Consider the following 20,167-nt stretch of genomic DNA (forward strand, 5'->3'; position numbering starts at 1 on the left):
ATAACTTTTCAACTTTGTTGTGGGCTACAGGCTTTACACTTTCGTCTGTCAACGAGTATTTAGCAATTTATTAAGTTTTACAGTTAGAGCGGATTTTCTTTATTAGTAGTGGATATTTAATCGGTTTAAAGAATAACTGGCTGTTTTTTGCATCACAAATGCGTTTTGATGTTGGTAAAGGTGTCTGCATCAGATCACCGTTATATTAGCTGTAAAAACATGTTCATGACTGCAAAAATGTATTATTCCTTAAAAAAAAAGATGCCTTTTGTTTATGTCTATTATCATACAGAAATTGTACTATAGCAATTGTATCGCGTTTGTATCTAAACAGTTCATATCAATACATTTTCTTTTTGAACCACCAGGTGACAGTCTTTGTACTTTTATTTCGAGTGCACATTTCATAAGTTTTATTAATATATATTTTAAACTTTAAAAATATACAGTTAAAAAATTATTTTTTACTATTTTCCCAAGTGTATATAACTACTATTGTAAGGAAATATATACTGTAAGAAAACTTTCAGTATTATCTTTGCTTGAAATGACCAGATCTAGTCCAGTTTATATGAAATTAGCCTGCTCCCGAGCAGATTTGAGCTACCAGAACTGTTGCTGCGACAGTAACTCCTGCATGAGTTTTGAAGAACTAAACGATCCTGGATTGTGTCAAATCATCAATAACCAAATCCAGCTAATTGAGTAATCCATACAAAGAACGGACCCCTGGGGTGACCAAATTCAGTCCTGGAGGTTTGGTGTCCCACAAAGTTTAGTTCCAACCCCAATTAGACACCTGGACTAGCTAATCAAGCTCTTGTCAAGCTTTCTAGAAACATCCTTGCAGGTGTGTTGAGGTTAGTTGAAGCTAAAATCTGCTGGACACCGGCCTGGTCTAGACAGTGGTTTAAATGTAAGTGAAGTTAATGTCATAAGAAGATCACACATTTAACTCTTACTGGCGCACACGCAGCCTAATCCTCTTGTCCAATCAGGATTATATTATTGCACTGATCATCACAGCTAGATTTAGTCAATTACAGATAAAGGGTTTCATCTTTGCAATGTAAAAAAGAGGGCTTTTAAAAGGGATTGACGATCTTTCTGCTTTATTAGCAGAGGTATGTCGAAACACACAATAAAATCCACTTAAAGATGGAGAATCTCCACTTCAAGGTCCACTAAAAATAGTATTAATGTTAAGATGTGGAGCAGAGGACATTAATGAACACAGTCTGGCATCATGCGAACGGGCCACAAATCATCATTTGATGTTGTTCACTGTATCAATCTCCGATTTCTCCTTCCTCCTCTGTCTCCTCCAGTATCCATTACAAAGCACTTAGGGTAGATTCAGGGGATAAATTGATAACGCAGCAGTTGCACTTTTGTAAGGAAGCTCTTTGTTTTGAACTCGGTTGAACTGCAAGTCAAAGGAGGCAACAGAAAAGACTCTGGTTTGCAAGATAATACATTGATTTCTGCTGTATTTCATTTTTTTTTAAAAATGTGTTAATGCCAATGCAGAATTTAATTTTTTTCAGAGTTTTGATGTATTTTTTACTTTTCTCAGGTGACCTCAATGCTCTGAAGAAGAAGTGCTTCACCATGAAGGAGGGAGTCGAATACAGGGTGAAAATCCACTTCAAGGTAAAAATCAATTCGTCTTCTAAGCAGAAAATTAAAGCAGAAATCTAAGCACATAAGAAATGTTTCTTGAACCAATATCAGCACGTTAGAATTGCAAGAATAAAAATACAATTAAATAGAGAATAGGTACCTCTGGCCTATTGAAAACATTTTAGTAAATAATGCACACTCACTGTAAAAACTAGTGGGTTCCAAACAATTCCTTCTTGATCTCCCAAACATGCCCGTTGCAAACTATTACAAATCTATTAGGTTGATGTAATTGTTTAACAAATGTAAGTGGATTAAACATAAAACAATTAAGTTTTCCCCCAAAAAACTCAAGAATTGTGTTGATTCAGCTCATTTTAAGCAAGCAGCAAAAATCATGCACATAGTGGTAATGCATTTTACTTTTTGGTTCTGCGTTGTTTTCTAATAATTCAATGGACAAAAGTGAATTATTACACTGCCTCTTATAATTCCTATAACTCCCCCAAGTGAAGACTGCTCTTTAAAGAAATGTAATTTTGTGGTAAAACACAGAAATATAAGTAGAGTATATATTGCTGCAGCCAGATTTTTTAAGTTGATACTTGTTTCAATGAAAAAAATGTAATGCAAAATCTCTGTTTATACAATAAGGATGGGAGAAAAACAATTATTGATGAAAGTCAAAAGCAGGATATTAAAAGAATATGTGGAATAATAAATGCTGAAACATTAAAACATAAAAACATTCCTTTCAGAGATGCATCAAAGAAACATTTAGCCAGGATTTAAATAACATGGTGAATGAATATAGGTTATTTTAGACCCATGTTATTCATTTGAAGGGCAGTGACACACACACACACACACACACACACACACACACACACACACACACACACACACACACACACACACACACACACACACACACAAAGAAAATCCTAAACTAAAGATTTGTGGTTATCCATAAGTTAATTAAGTTAATTTAGGAGTTCCTGAAATACCAAGTGATGGAATTCATTTATTGCAAATAGAGGTGGCACTTTGGCTTAGTGGTTAGAACTGTTGCCTCATGTCACGTCAGATTGTTGCTGGTTTCAGTCGAGAGTTTTGCATGTTTTCTCCCCATGTTGGTGTGGATTTCCTCCGGGTGCTTCAGTTTCCCCCTCAGTCCACAGACATGCGCTATGAGTGAATTGGATAAGCTTAATTGGTTGTAGTGAGTGTGTATGGTTGTTTCCCAATACTAAGTTGCAGCTGGAAAGGCAAGTCCGTACGTAAAGCATATGCTAGAATAGTTGGCAGTTCATTCTGCTGTGGCGACCTCAAGGAAAGTGAATGATTATTGCAAATAAATAAAATAAAGTCAGTGGGTCCTTGTAGTTAGACTCATGTATTGCATTAAAGGTTTAATGTGCGTCTTAAATTGCTCAGTGTGTTTTTTTACATGGTTTATTGTGCTTTTGTAGGCTATAAAAGCCTGAAATCACTGTAATCATTTGGCATAGAGTGATATGAAATCATAAAGTCATCAAGACCTTTTGGAAACAACTATTAGCTTCTACTTAGTTTGTCAATCGGTCAGAATTAATCATCAAACAGCCCTGTAACATAACTTACAATCTAATCTGAAACAGATTTTGGCCTAAATACAGCTATTTATTTTTACATTTAAAAAACTACACAATTCTGAGACATTATAAATGTGTGGCTTATCCCAAGCTGGACCAGAAGTTCATTGATTGACTATTTCCGCTCTTGAGCAGGCCAGAGGATACAGAAATACACACAGGCGCTCTTTCCCAGGCTGAAATGTCCTTAATATAACACACTTGAAATATTTGTAAACAGTTCCTGGTACAATGTAAGCATGAAAACTGGGTTTGTGTATTTGTGTTCGCTTGGAAATATGAGCGATATTATTATTTAGTGTTTTGTAACAGTTTCCTGAAGAACATTTAATTTGAAAGTGGCATCTTGAGTCAGATCACGTTTCTGTTTTTCACAAATATCCTTCGGACTACTACAACACTACTACAACAATATACTTATATCCCATGATTCATCAGGAAAGAAAGCCTAATTTAACTTTATATGTTTATAAAAGACCATTATAGTTCATTTCTAAATACACTAAACTAGACAATAGCTTCAGTGCATGGGTGTTTCCTTAAAGGCAGTAGGATGTGGACTGAATGCTTAAATTCTTAAAGGGACAGTTCACCCAGAAATGCTAAATTCAATACTCATTTATTCACCATACACTGTTAAAAACATTTATGACAAAAAGTGGGCAGTACGGTGGCGCAGTGGGTAGCACAATCGCCTCACAGCAAGAAGGTCGCTGATTCGAGCCCCGGCTGGGTCAGTTGGCGTTTCTGTGTAGAGTTTGCATGTTCTCCTCATGTTTGTGTGGGTTTCATCCGGGTTCTCCAGTTCTCCTGTGTCCAAAGACATGTACTACAGGGGAATTGGGTAAGCTAAATTGTCTGTAGTGTGTGATTGAGTGTGTATGGATGTTTACCAGTGATAGGTTGCAGTTGGAAGGGCATCCACTGTGTAAAACATGTGCTGGACAAGTTGGCAGTTCATTCTGCTGTGGCAACCTTAGATTAATAAGCTGAAAAGAAAACGAACGAATGAAAGAATAAATGAATGAATGACAAAGTCATGACAACAAATGTTTCTATGACACTTAATCTAATTTAATTCAGTTAATTGGGTTTCAACTATTCTTTTTTAGTTAGTGGAACTTAAGTTTAACTTAATAATTTTAGTCAGTTTGACTAAAAGTTTTGACTAACTGCCATGAAGCTGAATCTCTGATGTGGAGTGGGTTTCAAGCACCAATCAACAGCAAACTCTTTGAAAAAGATATTGCAGACTCTGAACTTGTTTCTGCCAATGAGTAAGTAGACAAAAAAAAACACTCTAGTAAGATGCATACAGTGCTGCATATGCACTGGACTCACACACAATGTACTTTTTGTGCTCAAATAAATCACACATACTATACGTTTCTGTCTATTATTTTACCATTAGAATAAAAAGTAGTATATAAAAATTGCTCAAATTGTTGGTAAAAAAAGAAGCCTTCAGTACATGTGGCCATTAGACTGCTTCTCCACAAGCAAGGAGAGGAAGAAAATCACAAGACACTGTCTCAGAAAAATAATTCCAGGAATTTTATTTTGTTTGATTTTGCTGTTGAATTCAAAACATGTACTCAGTAGCTTTTGACCTATTATTTTTCTGTATTGCTCCAGGACTAATTTCATCAATTAGTTTGAAAAATACGTGCGGTGCACGTTTTTTTTACATTACTTAAGCATTTTTTTGTTTTTGTTTTGAGCATTATAAACTATAGATGATGGATAGTAAAGCCTAAAGTGTCTTCTCTCCAAAGATACATGAACTGTGAATGTAGACCAAATTATTCAGCAACTGTTACTGTTTTAGTTTGGGAAGGTCATTTTTGAGAAAGTGCCTCTGACGGTGAGGGAGAGAAGGACACCGCTATAGCCTCAAAAAACTTTTTGAAATCTCATTTTGCTTGCTATCTTCATCAAATTTAAAATATAAACTCATGAAACACTTGGCTTTCAACGTGTATTTTTTGTAGATCATTAATGTTTTCCTGTGTTTGTGTTAGAAAAAAACAAATATTGAACACAATACAATTTTATTTTATCATTACTTATTACTTCGTAATGTAAAACTTTTTATGTTTTTAGCATGAAACTTTCTAGAGGGACCATAGTAAAGCTCAAAGTGTTTTCTTTCCAATGATAACAATTTATGTTTATAGCTTACTGGGGTGAAGAACTGTTACTATTTAATTTTAGGTTGATGTAAATCCCCAAAAGTTGGTGCTGGCTAACAGGTTTAAACTACTTATTTAAAATGAGTTGAAACAACACAATTTTTAAGCTTTTTTGGGGACAACTTAATAGTTTTATGTTCTACCTACTTAAATTTGTACAAATTATTCAGGTATTATAGTGTAAAAAATAAGACAGCAGGAACTTTTTTTTACAGTTGTTTTTCACATTTGTTCAAACCTGTTTGAGGTTCTTCCTTCTGTTGAACACACACACCTACACACCTATTATAGTTTGAGGAATGTTAAAAACCTGTACGTCCTGATATCTATGGCTACTGGTTTTTAACTTGTTTTGTTTTTAAGAGAGAAATAAACTCATAAAGGTTTGCAATGACATGAGGGTGGGTAAATAGTGAGTAAACATTCAATTTGGTTGAGCTGTCCCTTCAATGCTCAGTCAGGACCTCTGCTGGCGACTCGGTGCTACAACAGGCTGAATGTCTTGTGAATGATAATGACATGTTAAACGTATACTATTCATTCTAATGCATGCCTTCTGTTGTTATTAGGTCAACAGGGACATCGTGTCTGGACTGAAATATGTGCATCAGACCTACAAGAAAGGACTCAGATGTGAGTGCATATCTAGTCCTGAATTGAGATGCTTTCCTTCTGCTGTCAAGGCTTTATGTAGAGCTTTGTGTACTTGTGCTGTTTTAATGTGTCTGAAGCAACATCATACAGTTACCATAGTGGCAACTGATACATTTTTTAAATGCATATTTGACCTATAGTCTAGAAATACTGTATATTATAATATAATGTAGTATTATAAATATCTATATTAATACTCTGTTATTATATGGGAACATGTGGTTCAGCTGTAATACTATTTAATCAAGATGTTACCAAATGTAGATCAGTGTTCATTTGGATTAGGAATTTGATTTTTAACCAATGTTTTGTATCTTGGTATATGTATAAAAAATGGAAGTTTGTTGAAAAAATAGGATAAGAAAAAAGGTAATGCCACTTCTTCTTTTTCATTTTTGTCAAAAATTGAAAAAAAAAAACAATGATAAGCTATTCATGTTTCAAAGAATGCTCAGAATTAGACAATACTATAGACATTTATATTTGTAATCGAAAGTGAATGAATAAGGGTTTTTCTTGCATAGAGAATTACAGGGTGGCCAGCCACCTACATTACACACAGACAGGCAGTCACGACAGACCCCAAATGATGCTCATGCACTGGAAATGTAATTTAATTACATTTATGTTATTCTTTTAAAATAATATCAGAATTTTACTTGGTAAGATTATAGGAATAATACGAAAATTGAGTTTGTTTTATGTAGAAAAAAAAATCATGATACCACTACCACCTAATTTTGAATCAAGTTAATATAAAACCTTGTTAATATCTAAATCTTTTATTAATTCATGTTTAAAATACATTTACAATGATAAATACTACATTCATAAAGGATTTTAACTGAAAAAATGTAATGTTTGAAGGGTTTGTTTACATTTATATTTAAAAGAGTGACATAATATTAAATTAATAAATTATAAATTGGACAAATAAATTAACTTTTTGCTGTTTCAAATGTACACTAAAATGCTGGGTTGTTTTATCCCAAAGTTGGGGCAAATATGGTCAAACCCAATAGTTTGTTTGAAAATGTAATTTAATTTAAACATAAAAAATATTCCAGCTTGTCCGTATTTCACTCAATATTGGGTTAAAACAAACGAACTATATAACGTGAAAAACTTTTTAGAGCATAGATCAATAATACAATAAATGTGAGCCTGGACCACAAAAATATATGTTTTAAATATAATCATAAGCATATAAAAAAGCCTTAATTTAGAAAAATGTTTAAACTGAATAAATTAAGCTGTCCATTGATGTATGGTTGTTATGACCGAATAGTAAAGAATAAAGTTTCCAAATGACCTTAGCAGTGCGTATTACTAATCAAAAATTCCATTTTCATATTTTAACAGTTGAAAATTAGCACAATGCTTGCGTTTAACATACTTTAACAAACATCTTTACTTCAATTTTTAATGATTTTTAGGCATAAAAAATCATTTTGACCCATACAATGTATTTTTTGGTTATTGCCAATATATCTATGTAGCATAAGACAAATCACAAATAATTAGAAAAATTCATATATATATATATATATATGTGTGTGTGTGTGTGTGTGTGTAGGATATTTAGGTAACACTTTTCAATAAGGTTGTATTAGTTAATGTTAGTTATTGCATTTAATAACATAAACAATACATTTACTACAGTATTTGTTCATGTTAGTTAACGCTACTTGAAATTAAAAAATACAGTTGTTCGTTGTTAGTTCATGTTTTGATTTCACGTTGCAATAACTAATGTTACAAAAATTAACTTGGATGTTAATGTTGCATTAGTAAATGTTAAATTAGGATTAATAAATGCTGTACAAGTATTGTTCATATGTAGTTCATGTTAGTAAATGCATTAAATAATGACCCTAATTGTAATATATATATATATATACTGAAGTCAGTTGAAGTCAGAATTATTAGCCCCCTTTGAATATGCTTTTTTTCTTTTTTAATTATTTCCCAAATGATGTTTAACAGAGCAAAGAAATTTTCACAGTGTGTCTGATAATATTTTTATTCTAAATAAAATCTTATTTTTTATTTCAGCAAGAATAAAAACAGTTTTTATTTTTTATAAAAACTATTTTAAGGTCAAAATTGTTAGCCCCTTTAAGCTATATATTTTTCGATAGTCTACAGAACAAACTATGGTTATACAATAACTTGCCTAATTACCCTAACCTGACCAGTTAACCTAATTAACCTAGTAAAGCCTTTAAATGTCACTTTAAGCTGTTTGAAAAATATCTAGTAAAATATTATTCACTGTCATCATGGTAAAGATAAAATAAATCAGTTATTAGAGAAGTTATTAAAACTATTATGTTTATAAATGTGTTGAAGAAATCATCTCACCGTTAAACAGAAATTGGGGGGAGAAATAAACAGGGGAGCTAATAATTCAGGGGGGCTAATAATTCTTTAACTGTATATAGTATATGTAGTGTCTCATAATAAACAGAATACCTAAAAAGTATCTTCAAATCATTGTTGTTTTTTTGTTCCTCTTTAGTGGATAAGGCGGTCTATATGGTAGGCAGCTACGGTCCGAGAGCCGAGGAGCATGAGTTTATGACCCCTGTGGAGGAGGCCCCAAAAGGCATGATTGTCCGGGGAACCTACCATATCAAATCCTTCTTCACAGACGACGACAAGACAGACCACCTGTCATGGGATTGGAACCTGCTGATCAAAAAAGACTGGGACGGCCCAGAGGAAAGACCCTTCTAAGTCTCTCCCAGATCTACAGTGACACCACTGATGTTTCAAACAGACTTAGGCTAGCTAGATGTGCAGCTGGAGTCGGCTTTGCTTATGGTTATATAATTAGTCAAATATATATTAAAAAATGGAAAAAAAAATAAAGATATTCTTACATATTAGTTGTAATCAACATTGAGGACATACTGTACAGTGACTGGCAGGGTATTAGAGGCGACTTAGTACTTAAAGGGATAGTTCACCCCAAAAACTGAAAAACATCTGTCATTATTTACTCACCTTCCTTTTGTATCAGAGTTCTGATGAACTCGAAAGAAGTTATTTGGAAATATGTTGGAAACCTGTTACCATTGACTTCCAGTAGAAAACACAAATACTATTGAAGTCAATGGTTACCCATTTCCAACATTCTTTAAAATATCTTCTTTCATGTTCAACAGAAGAAAAAAGAAACTCATAAAGGTTTGGAATTACTTGAGGGTGAGTAAATTTTCTATTTTTGGGAGTCAACTGTCCCTTCGATAACCAACAAATGAAATTCCTCCTGCCTGTACGCTCAGGTTGGTGTATACTGTAAATGTAAATATCACTGTGTATGTATTCTTGCGATGCATTTTGAGTTCATCAAGAGTCAGATCAGTGCATGTGTGAATGTGAAGCCATCGTGTCCGCATTGGCTCGTTTCTTTTATTGATGACGTAATCAGCCTGCTGTTTCCTGAGTAATTCATGTGTTGGACGTGGTTTGTACTAAGTGTTGCTTGTCCATTAGGTATTTCTTAACATTAAACCCATTCGAAAAAGACCAGCTAATACTAGCGGCTGTTTATAAGCTGCTCAAGCAGCATTTTTCACTAACTTGCTGATAACAGATTTGTAAAAAAAAATAAATAAATAAAAATCTGGTGATCTGCTGGTCTTTTCAGCTGGAAAGCCCATAGTCAAGCACCCTTGTCATTCCTTGAAAGAGTTTAAAGCGATAGTTTACCCAAAAATGAAAATCTAATGGTTTGCTCAACCCATTTTGGGTTTAATCACCCAAAATGTGATTATTTTCCCATCAGTAGGACTTTAAAGGGACAGTTCACCCAGAACTGAATATTTACTCATTGTTTACATCCAACAAACTCATTTGAGTTCCCTTTTTCTGTTAAACACAAAATAAGATACTTTAAAAAATGTTGGAAATATTTGTTTTTTTATTATGTAAGTCAATAGTTACCAGTTTTAACATTCTTTAAAATATATATTTTTGTGTTAAAAAGTAAAAGAGAAACTTAAACAGGTTAAGAACTACTTGACTGAGACTAAACAATAACAATACATTTTCAATTTGTGTGAACTATCCATTTAAAGAAGATTTTTAGCTTGAAACGATGCCCCTCAGTGAGTCTAAATGCAACTTAATGGCTACTGGTACTTTGAGAGTAAATTTAAACATATACCGTCAAAACAAAATGAATACATGTGGCTCTTGTCAGTACATTGAAGTTAAATGAGGCACAACAATCCGTTAATGCAAGAAACTGAGCACTATTTACAACATTATTACCCTTTTGCGCTAAGCATGTCGACAACAGAGCGCAAGCATGCGGTGAGTTAATTGTCATTTTTGGGAGAACTTTGCCTTTAAGATCTGTCCAGGTGTCTGTAACTGTCTTCCGTGTTTCTCCATCTAGATCTGATTTTAGATTGTCTTAGATATTTTTCATTTGTCATTCCAAAATAAATACATTTTATTGTTTATGTGCCCGCTGATGCTTGTTTCCTGACACTTCCATCTCCATCACTCATGTTTTATCTCACACGTTCATATTATCTTGGTTTCTTTTGAATGGATCTTTACTTTGCTATCATATTCAGGAATATTAGACAATGTTTCAGAGTTCCATTGAAAATTTTTTAACTTGCATGTGAAATGCCTTTCTGAGAGTGCAAATGCTAAGTTAGCTAGTTAAGCTATGAGCTAGTTAGCAATAGGCAAACAAACAAGAGAGAGCACACAAAAGACTAGCTGAGAGCTTTTTTTGTGTATTGTCATTTTTGATAACTGTGTGACTCCATGGTCAAAATATGATTGTATGATGTATTTGACGAAATCCCACATCACATATGATGTATATTTTCTCAAATTCATGTTGTCTGTTTTCATAAATGGATGCTATCATTAGTGAAGTCTGTAGCTATTGCATGGTGGTAGAAATGTTATTTGGGGGGTTTCATTTTGGATGTAATGGACACTGCAGTAAGCAGTAATGTGAGATTTAGTCAGTTTTTTTTCTTATTCGTTTGCTTAAAAAATATTCTATCGCTTCTGAAGTGTCAAACCTTTTCATCTTGTATTTTTAATAAAGTTTGGCCTGTCCTTATTGGTATATTTGGTTTTAAATGTTTTAGGGCGAAAGGGAGTAGCTACTGGGGTTAAAGCCATAAAAAAAAGCTTCAAAAGAGCTATAGTGCTCAGCATATAAGTACTCCCTCACAAATCTCTCTTCTAAATTCATATTTTAATTGGAAGCTATACAATATTATACTTGTGCAAAGACATTAGTCAGTACTGCAGCCAAATTTGGAGCTTATCTAACAAAATAAATAATGATAACAGTCCAAAAACCAGTTCACCCAAAATTATTTATTAATCCATTTTCTTTTCAGCTTAGTCGCTTTATTAATCAGTGGTACCACAGCAGAATGAATCGCCAACTTATCTAACATATGTTTTATGCAGAGCCCTTCCAGCTGCAACCCAACTCTGGGAAACATATACTAAACATACACTCTCATTCACAATCGTACACTACGGACAATTAAGGTTACCCAATTCACCTATACTGCAAGTCTTTGGACTGTGGGGATACGTGCAGGATAAGTTGGCGGTACATCACGCTGTGGTGACCCCGGAAAAATAGGGGGGACTAAGCCGGAAATAAAATAAATGAATTACCACCTTTCACGACGAAAATGCCCAATCATAATAAACTGCCTCACATACGTATTTGCTTATTGGCTGTCTCGTTGATTGACATACTCACCAGCCACACGATGTTACTGTTTCTACGTCACTGTGTTGCCATGTCCTCTTTAAATAGTGTTTTTATCACTTTAAGCCAAGCATTTCTCATCTTTTATTCATAAATATTGCTTAGATTATTTGTAATAAAGATTCCAGATGTAAATATTATCTCATTTTGTTGAAAGACTCATTTTAAAAAACAATTTGATGGTACAGATAAGCGATTTTTCTTTTAAGATCTGGCAACACGCGCACACAGACGCAGAACGAAAGTTTGCATTTAGCAACAGCGATATATCTGCAGCTTTCGAAATGTCGGTTTTAAGGGGCTGCACCAAGTTCACCCATCCTGGTAGGTGTTTTTCGTCCGTTATTAAACTTTAGCTGGATTGTATTGTGCAGCGACAATGTTCTGACTTAAGTGCATGTTCTGACTTAAGTGCATGCTGTAATGCATTGAGAAATTGGGACAAAGGTCAGAGCAGCACAAAGCAGTTGTCAACCTCCTGTAATGTTTATGAAAGATAGGATGTAGAAAAGAAACACAGTCGACACATGACACAAAAATTATGTTGTGTGTTTTCTTTCATCTTTGTGTTTTGTGTTAAAGCCACGTCCTCTTCTTAGGGCACAGCTTTAGTATTAGAGTAACATTCCATGTTTACAGATGAGTACAAAGTCAAATAAATCAGGACCTTTAGTTTTGCATTTAAAATGTAAGCTTTCTCTTGCAGGATTTCTATCACTGCTCTCTGGAAACAGCAGTCATGGTAGAAGTTGTGCTCTTCGGTATCTTGTGTCAAAAAACGATTATTCAACATCTTCCAAGATTAAAGTGGACCTGGACAGTAGTAACGGTAAGATTAAAGGGGTAACAACCAAAACTGAACATTCTGTCATCATTTACTCGTCTTTCTCTTGTTAAAAACCTGTTTGACAATTCTTTTTACTGTTAAATACAAAATATGATATTTTAAATAAAGCTGGAAACCAAAGTATTTGATTGCCCAACTATGGATGTTAATGGTTCCAGGATTTTAGCTGTGTTCAAAATATCTTCTGTTGCGTTCGACAGAAAATAAAATAAACTAATAAAGTGGTTTGGAACCTCTTGAGACTTAGTAAAGACAGTACATTTTTTGGTAAACTGTGCATTTAAAGAGCCCCTATTATGCATTATAAAAGGTCATATTTTGGTTTTGGGAGTCTCCAACAACAGGCTGATATGCATGCAAGGTCAAAAAAACACTTTCTTATAATATTTATTTATTTTTATCTAATTATCCCAACGACTCCCAAATGATTTGTTCCCAAACCTTTCCTTAACATGATGCTAATCTGTGGTCATTTGTTCGATGACCCAGTCTGTTGTGATGGGTTGACTGTGTTCAGTGCAAGACGGAATAGAGTAAGTGTGTAAGCCCAATGCAATAATAAAAAAAAAAACACCAGCATATTACTCTACTCTTATTCACAATGCCAAGTAATAATGACACACATTCAGTATTAATCCACACAGTGGCAAAAGTTGAACTACTTTGAAAAATTACCGCATCAGCGCATCTCATGTGTGTAAGAAAAGCTGATGATGGCTAAAGCAATGACAAATAGCAGGGAATCGAGCACAGAAACGCATTTAAATCAGTAAAGGAAGAAGCATGGCATATTTTCAATGTGGTTTTGGAGGCAACATGTGAATAGCTCCAATAAACCTGGAGAGATGCATTACAAGCAGCATGGAGCGATTACAAGTTACAACACAATTAAATACATATTTTGCAAACTACAGAAAACAAGGGGGCAACCATTTAAATCACACTTCAGGGCTCAACAATAAGGACTGCCCGAGGGCCCTGGGCCAGCATGCGAGGCACTCGGGACAGTAGACAGGATTGTCACTGGCCCGATCTGTGCTGCCTTGTCACAAAAGTTAAATTTGCTTGTGACTATTTGTCAATTGTGTATGAATACAGTCTTAGAATCAAGAAACCGTTTTGGTTCCTCTTATCTGATTGGATGTTGTGAGCATTTTGTTTTTTTGTAACTTGGAAAAAACCAGTACAGCGAAGTGACGTCAACATCAAATTATGAGGCTAAAAGGAAGTCTTGGAAGCAGACATTCACGTGGGTACAACGCAACGGTTTGCTCATATACATTTATTAACATTTTTTTAAATTCTAATTCAAAACATTTTTGACACAATATTTTGAACGTGGCTAAGAAATAGCTATTAACTTTTTCCTATTTTTAATAAATTTATTTATTTTGGTGGGGCCAGTGAAAATATTGGCAGGGCAAGTAAAAATCTTTACTGCTGGCCCAATCGGGCCAGTAGAAAAAATCCTTAGCATTGATTTCTGCACTTACAGTTTGTGATCCGGCGCAAGAAGAAACTGGTTTAAATGAACTGTAACAGTAAGTGACCAAAGGTCCTGTCTAGGTCTGACAAAGTCAAATACATTAGTATTCTTTGCTGGTCCTACCTTTAATAATAAACGACAGGTCAATCCCACGTTGCAGCATAGGTTATTGTATCAATCATCAGAAAAATGACAGGAACAAACACAGCACATAAATTAAGTATTAAATTAAGTTTAACTGTTTATTTACCACAGCCGCATCTCTCGTCATCTCAGTGATTGTAATCTTCGCATTATGATTAATCTTATAATCCCTCACACTCCGCCAGTGTCTGAAGGGAAAGGAGCGATCACGTTTTACCAGATCTAGCACTTCATATTTGGCGATGACTTCGATGTCAATGCCAGACGGCAAAAGATCCGAACACAAGACGAATCATTTATTTTACTCTGAGTCGACTCCTTCATTTAAGAATCAATTGTTTTCGAACACAGTGCACTTTCACTTAGACCTGTGTTACACACTACATGCAAGGTATTTTTCAAAAAACTTATAATAGGGGCTCTTTAAAACAACATGTGCATGAATTATGTTTTTACTCTACAACTACACACAATTATCAAAAACCGATAGTCATAGTAATGTAATCTCTCACAGGCGTTGCTGTACTGCAGTTCCAAAGTCCTCCAGTCAACAGTCTCAGTCTCGACTTTTTGACTGAGTTTGCTATTAATTTGGAAAAACTTGAGCTGGACAGAAGCTGCAGGGGTGTGATCATAACATCTGTAAGTTGGCCATAACATATTGTTTGGGTAAATCTAGTTTAAGCTTGTATGTCTGTTTTGTTGACCGTGCTATTTTTTTGTTACAGGCTCAGCCAAAGGTGTTTTCTGCAGGCCTTGATATTTTGGAAATGTATCAAAAGAGTCCAGAGCACTGCGCTGAATTCTGGAAGGCCGTCCAGGAGGCATGGCTGAAGCTTTATGGGTCCTCTAAGGTCACCATCGCTGCTATCAATGTGAGTAGCTGTGTACTCTTGTTTTGTGTACTGTTGTGTACAGCTGTATTATAACACATTTGGGCTATGTTTTGATTCAGCTTTGTTTTGATTCCTAATTTCATTCTAAGTTCCGAAGTTGATTGATTTGTTACAATATTGCAAATACTATTGACATTTTACAAATGGTAAATTATTTTTAAAAATGGGTTCCTACTTTAAGCCCAATTTCAAATTTCCTGACTTTCACTGATAAAAAAGCTGAATTTTATGTCTTATAATAAAAAAAAAACAGCCACAGAGAGTATTTTAAAGGGTACTCCTTGGTGACTGCATTTGATTTAACTGTTTCAGAAATCATTTCTGGTTGACAAGCGTGAAAGGAATATAATGGCACTGAAAATTAGCCTAACAATATGCACAATGTGAAGATTTGAAGTGTGATTAAAAAAAAGCACAATACAGAAATTTAATTTGTGAATGAATTATTTTAATTTTTAGGGTAACAGTCCTGCTGGTGGCTGTTTGTTGGCCATGTGTTGTGACTACAGGATCATGGCTGATAACCCTCGCTATAGCATTGGTCTCAATGAAACACAACTTGGCATAGTTGCACCCTTTTGGTGAGTATCATTAATTTTCACAATTAAGTATAAGCCATACTTACCCAAATTAAATTTTAGTAATTGGATTGATGGTAAGCTCATAAATCAGTCAAAAACCAAACTGAATTTTCATCTCATAAATAGAGGCTTGAATGTATGTTCGTAAAATGTAAAGGACTTCATACCTTGTCATATGTTCAGAGTGCCATCAATAAGTATAAAATTGGCATGTAAAAGCTTATTATACTAGAGTTCTTGTGTAATATAATTTAGTATGAACATGTAGATCAGGGGTGCTCAATCCTGTTCCTGGAGATCTACCTTCCTGCAGATTTCAGTTGCTACCCATATCAAACACACCTGAACCAATTAATTAGGACCTGAACACCACTTGATAATTACAAGCAGGTGTGTTTGATATGGGTAGCAACTGAAATCTGCAGGAAGGTAGATCTCCAGGAACAGGATTGAGCACCCCTGATGTAGAGAGACCTTTTATTTGATCTAGAGATCTGTGCACATTTTCACAAAACATTTTATTTTCCACTTAGAGTTTTCCTAAGTATCAGTAAATCGTTAGCCAAGATTTTTCTCTTAAAACCAGTTCATGAAGATGCTGAGACAAACTAGAGAGAAGTCTTAGATTAAGAGTAAATGCAGGGTTGACCTTGTTGTTATGGAGGATGTTAGCATGACTACTAACTATACACAGAGAGATTGGTGGATAGAGAGACGAGGGGTCTCTGACAGAGATTTATTAATAAAAACTCTATAGAGTACAATAGTGTGTTTGCTATAATCAAAGATTTTAAAATGCAGGCTAAGAAAGGAATTGCATCCTAAAAACACATGTTATTTGCTTTTGAATGTTATAGACATCTTCAACATTATATGCTCCACTACGTTTTTTTCTTTCATATTTTACATTTATAAATATATATTTACATGTATATATTTAGAAAAACACATTAACATGGCCACATTTGTAGTAATTAAACAATTATTTGAATAAATATATTTATGTGTATGTTGAAATAAATGTAAATATAAATATATGAATATATGAAAACCTATCTCTTACCAAATGGGAATACCTCTACAATTGAATAACTTGTTGAAAACTCATTATGGTCAAAATAATGTTCAAGTGACCTTTTTATTACTTCTAATCAGTTTCACTTATTTAAAAGTTAGTTTTAGCTCTAAAATTCTTTGTGAAATACTCTTAGGCCCCGTTTACACTAGTGCGGTTTAGTTTTAAAACGGCGTTTTAGAATGAAAACGATCCGCGTCCACACTCGCGTTTCACCCAGCGTTTCTGAACTGCTCTCCGTCCACACCAAAACGCTGAAAACGCACATCACGTGACCACACACACACTCTCAGGCAAGCGCTGTAGCCAATCTACCCAGATGAGAGCTGTGCTAGTCGGACTTCTCATCAAGCATCTCCCGCTGGATCTAACCTCACTATATTTATTAAACGGAATATTTCTTTCATCTTGTTGTCTTTATTTAACGACATATTCATTGGACATTGGAATCTATTACTTGTTCTCAGGTAACGTGTTTTGGCTAAGCGCAAAGATAAGTTAATGATTAATGTAAGCACGTACATTCTGTATATTGACTGATCGCTTGCCTTTATTTCCTATAATGTATAAACTTATTGTATGTTATACTTTTATAATGGCCATTATCGATTAAAACTGATATTCAGCAAAGAGAGGGTGTGTTTCGTATTTTCACTGAAATTGAAAGGAGGCAGTTGTTGTAGGCTCCGTTTTGTTATAAATATGCACACAGTGAAGATGACGCTCATATTTGCAGCACGGCGCCTCAACATTTTTGCTGTCTGTTTAGTTGTTAATATTAAAATGAAAATAGGCAGTTCCTTATATCATGTTTACATTTTATTGTTGAGAAAGTAAAACAACGTAGCCAGGGTGATGTGAATGAAGTTATAAAGTACACTGTTCCCTTTGAAGATTTACCCGTGTCCTCGGTATAGTCTGTTTTCCATATCAAACTGAGAAGAAGAGACTGCAGCCATGATCAAACTTGCGAAGTTTTAACTTACACGGAGAAGATGCAGGACTGAACTGTGCGTGTTAGGCTACTTAATATTCAGGAAAAGCCCCAATCAGAGAGGCGAATGTCTGCAGCCCCGCCTCCGTTTTCAAATGTCTCCGTTTTCCATCATCCACACTGAGACGGAGCAGCTGCGTTTCAGAATGAAAACGGCCTCTCCAGCGTTTTCGAAACGCTCCGTTTTCGGCGCTCGAGAACTCCGGCGTAGTGTGGACGGATGGCGTAACCGTAGCAAAACTTATGCGTTTTCAAACTAAAACGCATTAGTGTAAACGGGGCCTTAGAGCAAAAGTTTAGGACTCTCATGCCTAATTCAGACTGCATGATTTTTAAAGTAGTTGTGTCACACTGCCTGACTATCTGGGGTAGCATTCTGTCGGTGATGTGTTTACACTGCAAAATAGATGGGTGACAGAGGGTTTCACACTGCAAGACTTTAAAATGGAAAGAACCACCGACATCTTTGTCCAAACTACGTCTCACAGCCAAATGCATGCGAGAAGTGTCATGGAAACAATGCAAAGTGACGTAGTATATCTTTTGTTATTAACTACATATAGAAGCCTTTATTGGGGTAGAAAATGTACTTATTTGTTCACCTGACTTTTGAAGGAAATTAACAATTTTTCCTCAAGTTTTTCTTTTTCGACCCGGTTGTGATATTGCTCAGATGATGCATCGAACAGCATGGGTGCTCTTCATGTTGGAGGGGAGTCTTTCCTCCATTTCTTGGGTCCAAATAAGCTGAAAATAAACCCTTTTAACTTCTCCCTCAACCTCCTGCTGGCCTGCAGATACCCATACTAGTGGATGCTGCTCTCTCATTGGCTGTAGGTTATTGCCAATGTTATTTTCACACAGGATTTGACTCACCGACAGGTCCAGATATTTAGCGTGCCAAATATCTGACGGGCATCAGCAACTCATCAGCAATTCTCTCAGATCACATCTTTGATAGTTCATACTCATAATCTTTGATTGAAACACAAGTGAACGGGCACCAATTTGCCTGTGATTTCAGGCATTTGTTGGAGAGTCAAAATTGGGGCTGAAATCATGTAGTCTGAACTCTGCTTTAAATTTAGGACTGACACGTCCATTAAGGATCAAATGAAGATGGTACAAAGGGAAGGTACTAAAGAGATTTTGTGAATTAGGTTTAAGGACACCATGTTAAACGTTGTGGGCCATAGAGAAACTGAGAAGGGTCTTCAGCTGGGTTTACTGTACAATACTCCAAACGCCCTGAAGATTGGTCTGGTGGATGAGCTTGTTCCTGAGGATAAAGTTCTCAGCACGGCAGCTGAGACCATGACTAAATGGTTGGCCATTCCAGGTACACAGTAATAACTTTCTCCAAAACGTTTATTTATTCCAGCTATAGTTACTATATGTTGATTATGTACATTGTTTTGTTATTACACACAGATCACGCTCGTCAGATAAGCAAGTCTATGATGAGAAAACCCACAGTAGACAAACTTCTTGCAAATAGAGAAGCCGACACCACAAACTTTGTCAGTTTCATCACCAAAGACTCCATCCAGAAATCTCTTGGCATGTACATGGCGATGCTGAAGAAGAAGAAGTCCTAAGGACCTGAACATGTGCCTGTTGTTGATGTTGCCTTATATGTAGTATAGGAGCGTCAATGGATAACACATTATCCTTTTTGTTTGTTGCTGGAGGATTACTTTATTTGTTTGTACTGTAAATAAAAACTTTTAAAACAAAAAATGGATCATTGTCTTTGAATTTTAAATTACACAACAAGATCTTAGATTAAACTTGAATTGTGTGTGAGTGTGTGTTAGTTTAATTAACTGTTTATCATTCTTTTTACATTTTTACAACCGTTTACTGTACTTGCCATAACTACTTAATTTAAAATAGAATAAAATTGTGTATTTTATATAGTTTAAATTAATTGCTGAAGTACTGAACACATATTACTAAAAATGTGCAAATTGTTTTTTAACGACATTCACTTACATTAAATTTGTTAAATGTTTTTAAAAGAAGTCTCTTGATTCACCTTGATTGTCTATTTAATCTAAACACAAGTCCAAAGTTATCAGTAATGATAATATTGCATTTTTAGATGAAGTTTAAATTACTTTCTGATTGTGGAATGCTTTAAAATGCAGTTCATTTCTGGTACGTCAAAGCTGCATTTTTAGCATCATTATTTTATTTTAGTATTGTTTTTTACTCCTAATAACATCAGACTTTTAAACAGTAGTGCATAATGTTGCAAATGTATTTGGT

General features: G+C 34.8%; 2 protein-coding genes across 3 annotated transcripts in view; both read left to right on the forward strand.

Moving 5' to 3' along the window:
• arhgdig (Rho GDP dissociation inhibitor (GDI) gamma) overlaps positions 1-10,578 on the forward strand; it is a gene marked incomplete at its 5' end in the record, with an annotated part of 55,348 nt that extends 44,770 nt beyond the window's left edge. For both annotated transcript variants that reach the window (NM_001423647.1, NM_201157.1), the window contains 3 exon segments: positions 1,577-1,653; positions 6,019-6,082; positions 8,625-10,578. In NM_001423647.1, coding sequence (NP_001410576.1) covers positions 1,577-1,653; positions 6,019-6,082; positions 8,625-8,842 — 359 coding nt within the window. In that variant the 3' untranslated portion in view covers positions 8,843-10,578.
• A 1,496-nt stretch (positions 10,579-12,074) lies between these two features.
• On the forward strand, positions 12,075-19,636 carry eci1 (enoyl-CoA delta isomerase 1). Its single transcript, NM_001305584.1, has 7 exons — positions 12,075-12,197; positions 12,580-12,702; positions 14,865-14,992; positions 15,079-15,225; positions 15,706-15,827; positions 19,057-19,235; positions 19,328-19,636. The coding sequence occupies exons 1-7, from the start codon at positions 12,158-12,160 to the stop codon at positions 19,492-19,494; spliced, it is 906 nt and encodes a 301-aa protein (NP_001292513.1). The 5' UTR covers positions 12,075-12,157; the 3' UTR covers positions 19,495-19,636.
• Positions 19,637-20,167: the final 531 nt, after the last annotated feature.

Source organism: Danio rerio, chromosome 3 (genome assembly GCF_049306965.1).
Source record: "Danio rerio strain Tuebingen ecotype United States chromosome 3, GRCz12tu, whole genome shotgun sequence".
Classification (NCBI taxonomy): domain Eukaryota; kingdom Metazoa; phylum Chordata; class Actinopteri; order Cypriniformes; family Danionidae; genus Danio; species Danio rerio.